The sequence below is a fragment of the Mus caroli genome, unplaced genomic scaffold (assembly GCF_978045245.1).
Source record: "Mus caroli unplaced genomic scaffold, Mus_caroli_1 scaffold_7, whole genome shotgun sequence".
In the NCBI taxonomy this organism is placed as follows: Eukaryota; Metazoa; Chordata; class Mammalia; order Rodentia; family Muridae; genus Mus; species Mus caroli.
In genome coordinates, this window is record NW_028227262.1 from 119,674,081 (window position 1) to 119,689,945 (window position 15,865).

General features: G+C 43.4%; 1 protein-coding gene across 1 annotated transcript in view; it reads right to left on the bottom strand.

The window, feature by feature from the left end:
- The window catches only part of Strip2 (striatin interacting protein 2), a 43,257-nt gene that overhangs the window by 13,369 nt on the left and 14,023 nt on the right, over positions 1-15,865 (bottom strand). The window contains exons 10-18 of the mRNA XM_021165316.2: positions 15,035-15,270; positions 14,558-14,623; positions 14,135-14,198; positions 13,363-13,434; positions 8,386-8,460; positions 7,480-7,577; positions 6,868-6,994; positions 4,267-4,367; positions 1,695-1,761 (exon numbers count right to left, since the gene is read on the bottom strand). Of these exons, the coding sequence (XP_021020975.1) occupies positions 1,695-1,761; positions 4,267-4,367; positions 6,868-6,994; positions 7,480-7,577; positions 8,386-8,460; positions 13,363-13,434; positions 14,135-14,198; positions 14,558-14,623; positions 15,035-15,270 (906 nt within the window). The remainder of the gene's footprint in view (positions 1-1,694; positions 1,762-4,266; positions 4,368-6,867; positions 6,995-7,479; positions 7,578-8,385; positions 8,461-13,362; positions 13,435-14,134; positions 14,199-14,557; positions 14,624-15,034; positions 15,271-15,865) is intronic.

Here is a 15,865-nt window from a genome sequence, read left to right on the forward strand (position 1 = left end):
CAGGCCAATTGTTGAATTTTAATGCTACTATGTCCACTGTTTATGGGATAAAATATTCCTTCCAAATTTTAATCTCAGAGACATCCTTTCCTACTTTATCTTTCCTAATTTATCTTATGTGTAAGGCATGTGTCTGCATATGTATGTTTTGTACCATGTGCATACAACAGTATTAGAGGACAGAGGCATCAGATCTTCAGAAACTAGAATTACAGATGGCTGTAAGCTGCCATGAAGCTGGGTCCTCTGGACCAGCAGACAGTGCACTTAACTACTGAGCCATCTCTCCAGGCCCAACTTTGCTATTTCCAATTATAAATTCTTAGCAGTTAACTTCTCCATCTATAAAACTGGGCACTATGTGGTGGTACATGTCTTTATCCTACCACTAGGAAGACAGAGGCAGGCAGGTCTCTGTGAGTTCAAGGTCAAGCTGGTCTACATAAGCAAGTTCTTGGACATCCAGGGCTACATAGAGAGACCCTGTCTCAAACAAAAGAAAACAAACAAAATAGTAACATTAACTTTATAGGGGTGTTTTACAGATTCAATACTAGCATGTTAACAATAAAAGTTAGATACATTTTTACATCTCTGTAAGAGTATAAACCTTCCAGCTTCCTTGGCTGCTCAGTAGCAAAGACTAAGCTAGCTATGATTTTTCAGGACATGGATCTTTTGACTCATGTCTAATTTATGGTCTGTGACAAGTCAGTCCATCCGCTCAGCACTTGCTTCTCATCTTTGACATAGAAAGAAGTGAGTCAAATGGTTCTTGACCTGTCCCCTGCTTCAACTCCAGCTTCTGCGGGCTTATAAAACCTGCACTACAAGAGGAATTTCTCTCTTTTTCCATAATATACTTTCCTGACCCAGCATTTTGTAGGTATTAAAGTTGGGGAACAAAGGGCTGTAGCACCCGTGGGTGAATAACATCATTAGTATTATTGAGGTCTTCAAAGTACTAGACATAGTGTTAGGCTTCAGGGATATGAAAATAGATGAGAGTACTCTCTCTTTCTCATCAGAGAATTTAGAATTGAAAAGGCTAGAGAAGGTATTATATGCACTGCAACAGGATGAAACTAGTATGTCTGAAGAGTTGTGGTAATATAGCTTAAAGTAGTGGTAATATAGCTTAAAGTAGATAGATGCCTTATCTTAAACATGATTTGGCCAGGAAGTTTCAGAAAATTCAGAATATTTCAGAGGAACTTTTCTGATTTGCCTAGGCCTACTTCAGGATGAAGATCTTCCTGGGCAAGGAATTTTCCAAGATGCATACTGCTGGGCTTGATAACTAACATAAAAATGAGAAGCAAATTGCCTACAGTGCAACTTAATACAAAGAAGATGGAGTGTGTGTGTGTGTGTGACACACATCAGAACATCAGAAGAGATTCTCTGGCTAATTAGCATAGATAATGTGTTTCAGTCTCATTATCTTTCTAAATTCCCTCTCCTCCTCAGTGTTTTCCACGGACTCTCCTCTCCTCTGTAAGATGCTAGGCTCAGCTCTTCCAAACCCTTCAGCAGCTTTAAACCCTTGCCAACCTCTGTGCTCTTGCCAATATGCCTTCATTGATCTGAGACTTCTAAACCATGGCATCATGGGGCCAGAGAAGACATGAAAAAGCAAATGCCAGCCTCTGCCATCAGCCAATTTAAAAGGCCACAAATCCCCATCTGCTTACCAGACTCTCGGTAGTAAGCTCTGGCAAATCCTGGATGGTGCAGCACGGGTAATCCAGCACTGAAATGCTGCAAGATGCAGAGATAAGGACAAGCTTTAGGTAAATGGCAACAGCTGGAAGTGCCTACCTCTGAAAAGGGCAGGAATTATTCCTCCCCTGCAGACTTATATGTTTCTCAGATTGCTTCATGCCCTTCGATGAAATTGAGGGCACTCGTGCTGGGCAACTCTACCCTCATCTCCTCAGCCACAGAGGAACCATGGAGTTCTTTTAGGCTGGTCCTATCTGATTCATGCAAAAAAAGTTAAAGCAAAAAGACAGACCCATTCCTTCTTAGCTCTCTTGGGTTCTTTAGGGACTATGTAAACTTAGGTTCATTTGCCTCTGTGTTTAAGTGTGTATGTGAATATAAAAGTATTCCCAGAGATGCTGCCCAAACACACTCCATTAAATAATCTGTGGTTATGAAGATGAAAAGAAGATCTCTTGGCCTTTTTCCTGATCCTTCTGAAAGCCAGGAACTCCGGGGGTAACTTCCAATGCCACCCTCAAGGAAGCTCGAAGCACAGGGCTGCTTCTTATTGCATTGCTGATCGAACAGTAGCTCAAGAATGATATGTAATAATGCTTGTCACCAAGCAGTGGGAATTGCAAGAAAGCTACAAGCTCCTCAGTGAGCCAAGGGAATCAGGCTTGGGTCAGGAAAGGAGATAAGGCACACATAGCAATAGGAACACAGTCACTCAATAAGGGCTGGTTTTGTTTCCTTTCCCCTTTATGAGTACAACGCAGAATTTGGGCTAGTTAATGTCTAATGTTCCTTCTATTTCCAGTGCTCAATGAAATTTCAACCCTGTGGTGGTTTGAATAGGTCTGTCTGTCTGTAGGTCGGCATGCTGCCCACCATAATGAACTAAACATCTGAAACTGGAGGCCAGCTCCAATCAAATGCTTTTCTTTAGAAGAGTTTCCTTGGACATGGTGTCTCTTCACAGCAATGAAAGCCTACTTTTCTGATACAGGGACTCTCACTAAACATGGAGCCCAATAATTTGGCTATGCTAGATGGCCAGTGAGCGCCAAGATTCTGTCTGTCTCCACCTCCCTAGCGCTGGGATTATCGATGTATACTGTCACACTCAACTTTTTATATGAGTCCTAGGACTCATAACTTACGTCCTCATGTTTGTGTGGCCCTTTATTGGTGGATCCATCTTTGTTCATAATCTTGAGCAAACCAATTCACTTTTCTGTGAATTTATCTGACTTTATCTCCTAACTAGCAAGATAAGAACAAAACTGGTACTATTTCTTAGCACTGCCAATGTTAAGTGAAATTATTGATGTAAAAATATCATATTTTGAGTGCCTGACAAATACAGAAGTGGATGCTGACAGTCATCCATTGGCCTGAGCATAGGGTCCTGAATGAAGGAGCTAGAGAAAGGACCCAAGGAGCTGAAGGGGTTTGCAGCCCTATAGGAGGAACAACAATATGAACTAACCAGTATCTCCAGAGCTCCCAGGGACCACCAGTCAAAGGAAACACATGGTGGGACTCATGGCTCTAGCTGCATACATAGCAGAGGATGGCCTAGTGGGTCATCAGTGGGAGGAGAGGCCCTTGGTCCTGTGAAGGTTCTATGCCCCAGGGCAGGGGACTGCCCGGCCCAGGAAGCAGGAGTGGGGTGGGTTGGGGAGCAGGGAGTGGGGGAAGGGGGTAGGGGATTTTCGGAGGGGAAACTAGGAAAGGGGATAACATTTAAAATGTAAATAAAGAAAATATCTAATAAAAAATTTTAAAAAACTAAGCTTGCTTCTGAGCAAAGGGTGAGTGAAGTCTGCTTGCTACAAAGCTTCTTATATTTAAAAACACTAGCAAAAGCGTGTCTTTGTCTCTAAAATGATAATAGAAACATCAACTAATCTATAAAATTATAGAAGCTGCATTTACATGCAGCCACAGTCTGCAAAATTTTAATTTTGCTGCATCCAGTTGCAACTTTTGCACTTACCTGGCTGCCCCCAATAAATAAAGAACATCTAGCCTTCAAAAAAAAAAAATCATATTTTGGGCCAGCAAGATAGCTCAGCTCCTAATGCTAACACAGACAGCCTGAGTTTCATCCGCAGGACACATTCGGTGAAGAACAGAACCTATTTCTGCAAGTTGTCCTCTGACCTCCACACCCATGCTTTGACATGTGTGTACCAATGAAAATAAAAATTAAAAAAGTAACAAATTTAAAAGCTCTAAGAAAGGAGGGACTAGGGCTGGAGAGATGGCTCAATGGTTAAGAGCACTGACTGCTCTCCCAGAGGTCCTGAGTTCAATTCCTAGTAACCACATGGTGGCTCACAACCATCTGTAATGGGATCCAATGCCCTCTTCTGGTGTGTCTGAAGACAGCTACACTGTACTCACATAAACAAACAAACAAACAAACAAACAAATCTTTAAAAGAAAAAGAAAGGAGGGAGTAATGATATAAGAAGAAATTAAAGGTGCGGAGATGAAGGAATTTTCTCAGTTATCCAAAGTACTCCCTTGAAATCTGTCCAGAGCCCATACCTGTTTTTGGCAGTGATATAGGACAGGATGTTTTGATTGAAGAACTTCAGGATCAAGGGGATGCAGTTGGCAAACACTAAATGTTGTGATACATATTCAAACTGAATTAAAAGATCAAAGCAGAAAAAGTTTGCTTATTTGGGGGAAGATATGAAGCATGTATTTGAAAAAAAGACAGGAAAGTACAAATATAAATCCATGCATAAGAATATCTACTGTCTATTGTTTTATCAGTCTGTTAGTCTCTGAAATGGGGATACTTACATTCAGCCAGCCTAACTTACTTACAGACTATCTTATGATCTGCAGTGGGTGCTACTAGCTTTTGATCAAAAACACAGTAAACATACAAGAAAGAAAGAAAAAACAACAAACATACTCTTAAAAAAAAAAAAAAAAGAAGCAAGAATTGCTGTGACTTTTGTTCCTAAGCCCAGTGGGAAAGAAAGCCTCCCTGAGGGAGCTGGTTTCCATACTCAAGGTCTGGGTTGTAATGTTTCAGCTGTGACTGATATAGCAGGGACAGGTGCAGCTAACTCTTGGCAACTGCTGGCATCAGTCAAGCTGGAGACAGCACATAGTAACCCCTGGAATGTGGTTTCGGTACTCTGTCCAGTATGTGGCCTTATTTCTAGACTATCAGTGTATCAGTGAATGAATGAACAAGAGCCTCTTCAGCCAGTCCGGGATGCCTTTGATGAGATAAATACCAGTACTTGGGCTTCTATTTGGCTCTCTTAAATCCATATGGGGTCCATGTCCAGGGAGACCTACTGGGGTAAGTGGCAATAAGAACAAAGGTATAGAGTTAGTCACCCTGGATTTTGTTTATGATGTACGGAGGAATACCAGAAACAAAGGATGCCTCCAAATCTGAGCCTGAGCATGCTGGGACAGTACAGAAACAAGGTAGAAAAGGCAGAGAATGATGGTGTTTTAAAACGGTATCTCTGTGTCATCTGCAAGAAGTAGCCATGGCAGAAGGGTAAGCTGCTTTTTGTTCCTGAATATGTGGTTAGAGGTGGGAGTCAGCTTATGTCATAGCTACTCTTCTCTCCTGCTTGGCATTTCCTCCCTGGAAGCCACCCAAAAGTATTTTCCAAGTTCTAGATAAAGGAGCTAGTACATACGTACTACTGAAAGTGGGAAGTTTTAAAACTTTGAGCTCTGTTCAGGCTTTGTCTGGATTTCCCCATGCTGACACACACTGTGGCCCGGCCATTCAGGATATCTGTCAGTCTGGCTATAGATCTATCTACTGCCCTTCAAGAGAAACACTGGGAAACACATCCTAGTGGATGCTGCTCAGCAAACACAGGATAAAGCCACAGTCACAGCCCGTGCCGGCCTTCCCTGAACATGACTCTTTCTTTTATCAGGCTTTATTTTGAGTGCTCAGTTGTAAAATGGTGGAAGGCCTCAGGGCAGAAATGAGAAGGGTTCCACATTCCCACGCTCTCTCTAAAGGAGACGCTTCCATTCACTTGTCTGCATCTTGTCCTTGTACCTCGGTGATGCCTACAGGCCCAAGGCAAACAATGCCTTTGTGGGAAAGCAAAGCAAAGTCTTGACTTTAGCCCTAATCTCCCCACTTATAAACCAGAGATAAACCAGAGTGCTCAGAAGGCAGAGGTAGGAGGGTCTCTGTGACTTGGAGGCCATCCTAGTCTACATAATGAGTTCCAGGACAGCTAAACAGTGAGACTGTCTCAAAACCAAACCAAACCAAACCAGCAATAACAACTAAAGAAAAAATTATCCAAAAATGCCACCAGCCCCCCCACCCCCAAAAGCAGGGATAAAATAAGGATTCCTAGGGGTGAGAAGCTCACAAAAGCTTTGTTGGATGTCAAGCACAATATAGGTATTTCATAATCGTGTGTTATCAGATATACGATCCCTAATGACCCCTGTGGCTTCACATATCAGCCGATCATCTCGTTCACCCCACTCTGAGGCAGAACTCCAGCAACATTTAATTAGTTTCCAAAAGTTCTCTGCTCTTTCACCTCTGAGCTTTCACATATTGGAGTTTCTGCTTGAGTTGGGTTTTCTCTTTCCTGATAAGTCTCATTTCCTGGCTGACATCTGTCTCTCTGAGACTTAGGTTAAAAGTCAACTCTTCTCTACCTCAAGTTGGATTAGTTCTTTCAACAGTGCCTATCTCTATCACACCACTCTACAAGTGGGCGTTTATGGATCTGTTACAAGACTGTGTGGCTCGTAAGAGTCTGATCTGTGTCGCATTTAGAATTAGATCTGATTCAGAATAGTGCTTCACATACAGACAAGTATGGCCAATGTGCCCAGGGACCTTTCTTGAATGGCTGAACTGATTCTAACTAGCTAGGAGTATTCTTAAGAATCCCTAGCCAGACCTGGAGCTAACGTACAAAGAATATAGACTTTTGTATCTTTCTAGGATGGCTCCCCACATCCCACTCCATATCCCACCATACACTCATGCCACAAGTAGCTGGACTCTCTCATTCAGGACAAACAAAGGCCAAGTAAAATACACAGCAGTACAAGACTTCCTGTGTGGCCCCTATGGCATGAGGGATACTTGGAGCTTGAAATGTAGCGTTCCTAACTGCTCACCTGGTAGATATGGTTGAGTTTGAAGTGTTTGAGAAGTAGAAGGAGCAGGGCAGAGATACTCTTTACAATGATTTCCTTGTGTCTGTTCACGTCAATGCCTAGCTTCATGCTCTGGAGAACAGTTACGCTACAAGGGGAAGAGGAAGCATTAGTAGAAAGGTAGGGATGGATGGAGGCCTAGGGATGAAAGACCCAAGTAGTTGGGTTAGATAGTAGTTGGGCTACACACACATACACACACACACACACACACACACACACACACACACACACACACACACACGTCTATATCTATAGTCAGAACTTAGGAAACGTGAACTTCTCTGCTAGGGAAATCTCTGAAGTTCCCATTTAGGAATCTATCCGGGAGAAAGTTCTCATGATCTTTTTGTTAATGTGTCCAGTCTCTGGCACACTTATCCACTGGTGCTGTCTACTCATGCATCTGGCAGCTCCTCATACATCAGCACTGAGGTTTTCTGTTGGACCCTAGTTCTGAGTTCCATAGAGCTCAGTAGGTAGAAGGCCATGCAGAAAAGGAAAGACTTCTCTTCAGACAACTCCTGTTACCACAGTGCGGTGGGACAGAGGGCCTGAAGACGAGACACTCACGGCATCTCTTCAGGCAGGACATCTGCCAGGATATTGATAGAGTCTGTCTTAGCCTTGGAGGTGGGAGCTGCAGCCAGCAGAATCTTAAGCAGTGCAATCTAGGAGAGAGAAAAGAAGGAAAGCCACCCTTGTCTATCCCACTCCGCGAAATAGCGGTTCTTCCAAACTTCTCTAGTCCGAACGAAAAGTATTTCTTTATTTTTTTAATTTTTAATTTTTTTATGTTTATTTTTGTATGTATATGAGTACACTGCAGCTGTCTTCAGACACACCAGAAGAGGGCATCTGATCACTTTACAAGATGGTTGTGAGCCACCATGTGGTTGCTGGCAACTGGACTCAGGACCTCTGCAAGAACAGTCTGTTCCTCACTGCTGAGCCATCTCTCCAGCCCAGGAAAAGTATTTCAAAGCCTTTATCTAAGATCTTCCTCTAGTGACTAAGCTTTGCCAGAATATAGTAATGCAAACAGGTATTTATCTTGAGGCTGTCTGTGAGGCCAAGGGAGAGGGCCAAAGCAAATGTCTAAGCTGTTTTGTTCAGGGTTGCTCCCAAAGTGAACACAGAAAGAACAAACTGGGAGAGGCAGAGCAAAAACTAAGTGGGAGATATAAGCCCAACATTCCCCCTTCTCGTTCTTCCTCTGACCCCATCAACATCTTCACCATTCCTATCCAGAGGCTCCCAAAGACACGGCAGACAATGGCAGAATTCATGATAGTGGTAATTAGCTAGTAGAAATGGCTCTGACACATCATCTATCGGTAGATCTTACTTTATTATGCACCCCAGGCTCCAGGAGAAAGGCTAGGGAGAATGGCACCTGCAGAGCAGCCACAAGGAAAGTTCAGAATTCCAAGTTCCTCTTGGTAGGAAAGGGCAGCTCTGGCCTAGCCAGCTCCTTACCATGTACTGGGGGAGGCTGTACAGCATGCCCTGGTAGAGGATTTCACTCGGTGTTTCTGGTACCACCTCTTCTCCCTAGGGAAGAAAACACAGTTGACCAGGCTACTGTTCAGGTTACTAAAGGTGACATCTTGGTTGCTGAGGGGTGGCATGAACTGAGAGGTCTGCTCTGGGAGTCAGCCCTGGTGTGCTAGCTTAAGTGTGATAATGATTCACTCTATGGTTTTGGATGAGTGACCACCCACTTTAGGCTTTAGTTTTTTCTTTGAGCTGGCTTAGCTGATCGCTGTTGTCTTTTTCCAGTCTCAATAATTGATGAGACTGGCTTTCCCAGTATCTGAAATTAATCACTTTTTCCAGGTCACATGCTCAATCAGGAGTCAGAACTCCAATCCAGGAAATGGCTTAGGCCGCTGCTTTGGTGTACGTACACACACACACACACACACACACACACACACACACAAGATATACATGGGTTTAAGCTATAAATACACCCAGCGTATTGAGCTATGCTACACAGAGGTACTTCCCATGGTGTTAATCAGAGATCAACCAAGAAAAAGGTAGGTGGTTCAGTAGGGAGGGTTACTGATGGAGCTAAGTAACTCATTATCAGAGAAAAAAAGATGAGTACTAGCAAGGAAGCCTTTAAAAGGTTGGAAACTAATCTTCACCCTCTCTCCAGTGTCCTTGTCATCATCACTTCCTTCTTCCTAAGTGCCCCATCTATACCTCTGTCTTCTTCATGACCCTAATGAATCCGTTTATCAGAATGGAAGATGTAGGGTCTTGGATGATCAAAAGGCAGCCCAGGCCTCACTGCAATCTTTGGCCAGTGTAGTCTTTTTTCCCTCAGGGTGAGAGTCACGAGGAGGAATAACCTGGCCAATGGATACAAGCCTGACCAGGCATTCAAAGAACCTGGTGATCCTATCACTCCCCCAAAGCCTTACTACTTTCTCTCTCGTCAACCAATCACCTCACCCCAGAGCCCCTCAGGTTGCTGACTCTGCCCCACACAAAGACAGAGTAATCAAAATACCAGGTCTGCCAGTCTTTTCTTGCCCTTTGACATGCAAGATAACTTCTTGTGCTTAGGAGATAAACCAAGTCTCTACTTGGTCTCGGGGTCTACGATTTTTCTTTTTAAGATGTATTTTTATTATTTTAATTATGCAAAGGTATGTGCATATGGGTATATAAATATGAGTGCAGGGCTGGCGAGATGGCTCAGCGGTTAAGAGCACTGACTGCTTCTCCGAAGGTCCTGAGTTCAAATCCCAGCATCCACATGGTGGCTCACAACAACCTGTAATGAGATCTGACATCCTCCTCTGGTGCATCTGAAGTCAGCTACAGTGTACTTATGTACAATAATAAATAAATCTTTAGGCCAGAGCGAGCAGGGACTGAGCAAGCCGGCAGGAGGGGGGGGGGGAGGAGGGAGGGAGGTGACCAGAGCGAGCAGAGGTCCTAAATTCAATTCCCAACAACCACATGAAGGCTCACAACCTATAGCTACAGTGTACTCATATACATAAAACAAATAAATAAATCTTAAAAAATAAAAAAGAATACATGTGCAGGTGCCTGAGGAAGGCAGAGGCATTGGGTCCTCTAGAATTACACTGTAAGCTGGCATGTGTGAAGCCTCTGGCCAGCTTGAGTGTGGCAAGCATAGCTCTGACAGGCTGTGCCCTTCTCCCTGATTCCTTCTGCCTTGCTAAAAACCATTAGATTGCATTCCCAAAGGTAGCTGCCAAGGTCTATTCTTGTATTTGTCCAATTCCTCCCCCTGAGGCTGACTACCAAGGTTCAGCTATCACAGTATTGAAGTCCAGCAATCAAACGTCTCCTTTAGCTCACATAATTAACAAGCCCAATTAAAATGAAACACCTCATCCAAACACACACAGTTTCCCCTTTTACCTTTATAAACGGCATTTGCCTATGGGTTACATCTGTGTCCTCTCTATCCAAAGGCAGTCCTTTGTCCCACTCCCGGACAAATATCCCTACCCCTTCTTCCTTGTTCCCTTTCTCTTCTACCCCGTTCTCTATTTTCTGTCTTTGTCTCTTGTTCTCTGCCCTTTGTTCCTCTGGGGCAAATGCATTTTCTTTGTGCTGAGAACTTGGTCTTGGGGATCCCAAGCTAACTTTAGAGGTTTCCTACAGTGTGGGTGCTAGAAACTGTTCTCAGGAACACTGGAATAACAGGAAGTACCCCATCACTGAGCCATCCCTCCAGCCTAAGATTCTTTCCTCTTTCTCTTGATCAAGTTTATCAGGCCTTTATTGCTCAGCTGGGCCATTTCATTTAGTCTGTCTTTACTCCTTCCTTCCTTCTTTCCTTCCTTCCTTCCCCTTTCCTTTCCTTTCCTTTCCTTTCCTTTCCTTTCCTTTCCTTTCCTTTCCTTTCCTTTCCTTTCCTTTCCTTTCCTTTCCTTTCCTTTTTCCTTTCTCCCTCCCTCCCCTCCCCCCCTCTCTCTCTCTCCTCCCTCCCTTTCCTTCCTTCCTTCCTTCCTTCCTTCCTTCCTTCCTTCCTTCCTTCCTCTCTCTCTCTCTCTCTCTCTCCCCTCCCTCCCTCCCTCCCTTCCTTCCTTCCTTCCTTTCTTTTCCAAAAGGGTCTCATGTGGCCCAGGCTGGCCTCAACTAGATAAGTAGCTGAGGATGACCTTAAACTCTGAACCCTTCTGCTTCTGCCTCTCAAGTACTGGGATTAAACAAACACCACAATTGTTATGTTTTAGCATAATACTTTCCCTTATCCCACACCCTCCCATAGCTACCATCTCCCTTCTCCCCCCACTTTTTTTTTTTTTTTTTTTTTTTTTGGTTTTTCGAGACAGGGTTTCTCTGTGTAGCCCTGGCTGTCCTGGAACTCACTGTGTAGACCAGGCTGGCCTCGAACTCAGAAATCCGCCTGCCTCTGCCTCCCGAGTGCTGGGATTAAAGGCGTGCGCCACCACGCCCGGCTCCCCCCACTTTTAAAAAAGATTTATTTGTTTGTTTTATATGAGTACACTGTCACTTTCTTCAAACACCACAGAAGAGGGCATAAGAGCCTATTATAGTTGGTTGTAAGCCACCATGTGGTTGCTGGGAATTGAACTCTGGACCTCTGGAAGAGCAGTTAGTGCTCTTAACCACTGAGCCATCTCTCAACCACTGAGCCATCTCTCCAGTCCCCTCTCCTTTTTTTTTTTTTTTTATAATATTTATTGGCTGGCTACTTTTTTGCTTTACATTTCTTTTCAATGTATTTGGAACAGGCTTTTTTAGTCATTTCGCTGTGATCATCCTTAACAAAGTCGCCAATTATCTTAATGCTGCCTAATGCAATGGGCACTTCTGTTGTCATGTGCCATCTATCAGCAGCTGGCACAGCCATAACTCCCTTCCTTAAATACCTTGTTTTTATGGTATCAGACTTCTAGATTCCCTTCTACTTCATTGAGTGGGTTTCTCACTATTTGTGGTTTCTTTCCTAACTCATCCCATCTTCAATATATTGGTGTGTCCCAGGGACTTTCCTGGGTTCCAACCTCTTTTGTCTCTGTCTACTTCCTTGGCTTCCCTTAGCCATGTCTATAGTTTTAACATTGTAACAAATCAATGACTCTCAAATTTCTTGAAGCCAGTCCTCTCCTTGGAACTCTAGACGTAGGTACATACCTAAGTGCCCAGTAGTTCTGCTTGAGTATTTAATGGACATCGAAACCTTAGAATGACCCTACATGATTTTGGGCACTCCTCCTATTTTCCAGATGACACTTATTCTTGAGTCTTCTCTTTGCCTCTTGACATATATATCTAGCTATATACTTTCAAAATATACCTCACATTCATCTACTTTACAACACTATTCTGGGTCACTATCAACTTTCACTTTAACTGTTTTGAGATGGGTCAATGCCTCCCCTCTTGTTTGGCCCAAACTATCTTTGCATAGTAGATAAGAGTTTTTTTTTTTTAAACCAAAGATTAATGTTTCCCCTCTATTTAAAATCTCCAAAGGTTTCCCTTTGTGGGGTGAATCAACCTTCAGCTCTCTGCCTCTGCTAACAGGTCCTATGTAGAGTGCCCCAGGCCACGTGTCCAGCATCATCATCTCCATAAGCCCACCTTCCTGACGAGCTGCTATGACAGCCTTCTTTTGCTGCCTCTCGCACTCTGTGCCTTGCTACCCTGACTCTCCTTGGAATGTTCTCTTCTTTCATGTTCCTTCCTATGGCTGGCTCCTCTCTGTACTTCCGATCTTGGTAAATGTCACCTTCTGATACATCCCATCTATCCCAACTGTCTAGCCAAAAATAATCTACAGATGGGTAGATTATTATCTATCATGTCTCCCTATTTAAGTTATCTTCATGGGACCTACCAGTCTATGATGGTCTTGCCTTTTTTTTTTTTTTTTCCCCTTTTGCTCTGGCTCTGCTCGATCTGGCCAGAAGATATTTTTTTTCCCGGTTTTTCTGGTATATAAGACAGGGTTTCTCTGTATAGCTCAGGCTGTCCTGGAACTCACTTTGTAGACCAGGCTGGCCTCAAACTCAGAAATTCTGCTTCTGCCTCCCAAGTGCTGGGATTACCACTGCCCAGCTCAGAAGATTTATTTATTTATTTATTTATTTATTTATTTATTTATTTATTTATTATATGTAAGTATACTGTAGCTGTCTTCAGACACACCAGAAGAGGGCGTCTGATCTCATGGATAGTTGTGAGCCACCATGTGGTTGCTGGGAATTGAATTCAGGACCTCTGGAAGAGCAGTCAGTGCTCTTAACTGCTGAGCCATCTCTCCAGCCCCAATGGTCTTGTTTAGTTATTTAATTGCTGTCCCCTATTTTCATACAGCACGGTCCTTTGTCTTTAACAAGCTGAATCAGTGCATGCACAATATATGCCCTGCAACAGAACTGCAAACAGTTCTTTTTGCCCACCTTCTGTGTGCCAGAGCCCTTGACTCACCAAAGACAAGGGACATTTCTCCAGCTCCTCTTCATTCTTTATCTGTATATCTGCAATGGAGATATACTTGTGCTGGCAGAAATAAGAAAACATCAACAAGGGTTGAGAACCGAATTCTCATGAGTCTCCTCCTCCCCCAGGCTCCTCCTTAACTTTCCTTGTTCAGAGCAAATGAGTTTATCACCCCAAAAAACTATAAAACCTTTGGAAGCAAGAATCTAACTCACTTCTGAATTATTAGCTCTGAGCAGTACTTAGTGAACAATATTTCTATGTATTGTATTTCTATATTTGTAGAATACTAGCAGATACCTTGTCATTTACCTTCAAAGTGCAAGGGGAAGCTGAGAATAGACCTTTGCCCTTGGAATACTGCTCATACATGTTTGATGTACATGCATGTGTGTATGGAGTTATGACTCCATATTCTTTGTGTGTATACATATACTGATATAATGAAGATTGCTACCTAACGTGTGGCCTTCAGAAGCTAGTGGACCTATGGGGATAGAGGAGAGAGAAATATAAGGAAGCAACAAATGGGAAGAGAAAGAGAGTGATAGAGGAAAAATAAATAAGAGAAAGAAATTCCATTTTCATCTATCTGAATGCAGGAAACTGGGTAAGTAGAGAGCCCTGCCTTCTCCTAATTGGCCAAAAGGCCTGCAGGGGAGATGCAGAAGGTCCTGAATATTCTGAAAGAAGAACTCTAAGTACCCAAGGCAGTGGTAATCTGACTGGCTTTGATGGCTCCTCACCCCACCCTTGTTACCTGCTTTAGAGTCTTCACACTCTCATGGATGGGTCGAGGTAATCCAACCAAGGTATCTGTGTCCCTGTAAAAGGTACAAAACATCAAACCATAATAAGCTCAAAGAGAAAACGACCCAAATACTCTGGAATCACCTATTTCAGCATCTATTCCTGCTATCCTATATCTTCCTATATAAGGTTCAAGGTCCATCAGCTTGCTTAAGGTCACAAAAATAACCACATGCAGAAGCATTTCTGAAAATCATATGGCCTTTTAGCTAGTCACTTGATCTGCAGGTGACAGATTCACACTTATGGACTATGTAGCCTAGTGACACCCTTGACAGTGAAAACCTTTTTAGCTTTACAAATCCTAGTGAGGAAGATTCATGGCTTTCTCTAACATACTTTATATCCATTTTTAAAATAGCTAGTCACTTACTGCCCCAGAGTGAATCCAATGAACTTGTTTCTGCTCATCTCCAAGAAGTGTTCAATATCCTTCTGTCTGAGATGACGGTGAAGAGACCAGTATCAGAGAGAAGAAGAAAACAAAACAAAACAAACCTTAAGAAAGAGAACTTTTGCCAGGCGGTGGTGGCGCACGCCTTTAATCCCAGCACTTGGGAGGCAGAGGCAGGTGGATTTCTGAGTTCCAGGCCAGCCTGGTCTACAGAGTGAGTTCCAAGACAGCAAGGACTACACAGAGAAACCCTGTCTTGGGAAAAAAAAAAAAAAAAGGACCTTTTCAGATCTCCTGTTCATTCATTTGGAAGGATACAGAGTGGGACAGAACGAACTTTAGACCAGGGGTTGATTACCACACCAGGTTAATGAACACTGAGTGTGTGTGCTTCCACCCTGGCTCTTCAGTGATTGAAATCTCAAAGTTCAGGATTAGTGGTGCCATTATACCTACCTAACCTTCGGGGCCCAGGGCAGGCCCTTGGGAAAGGCTACCCGGTCAGTAGAGAGAGGTGTCTGTGAGGGTGGAGGCGGCACCAGAGGATCCTGTTCTAGCAGGTCTAACTCTCCATCCAAGGTTCGTTCTCCATCAGCCGCAGATTCTTCTTCCTCCTCTGTGGCTGGTTCCTCAGTCTTGAAGAGATCCCTTTCATTGTAGATGTCCAGGCTGTCTTGCTTGGTGAGGAGTTGCTGGGGGCCGGGGGGAAATACAGAGCATATGGTGACCTTGTCTGAACTCTCTCTAGACTTCAGGAAACATGAGGTCGAAAGCTATCTACTGTGAGAACACTGCATTCCCCGTCTCCTTCTTATCACTCACTGGACTCAATCGTAGGAGTAGTTCCTGGGAAAGATGATCAAGGCCAAGAGACAGAGCATAGACAGTACCCGTGTGATACCCAGCTAGCTTTCAAACGCACTGATGCTAACCGCGCCCCACCCCCTGCACTTTCCTTCCTAATTATGCTCTGCTTAGGTGAACATTCAGTGAGTGTGCTTTCTGTCAGCATACACCAGCTGGCTGACTGAGGAAGAAGATGACAGAAGCTTGCTGCCAGGCAGAAGACAGTGAGCTTAGAATGCTAAATCTTATTGCATAAAGAAAAAAGGCTGGACAGAAATAGGCCAAAAAGTTAACAGTCACTGCCTCTGGTTGTTAAGCTTGTGGGTGAGTTTTCTCTCTTTATCACATTTTTATATTTGTTCCAAATTTTCTACAATGAGTAAGCATTACTTTATGAAACAAAAAAGAAAGGTTTCTAAAAAAAAAAAAAAGTCGCCTACA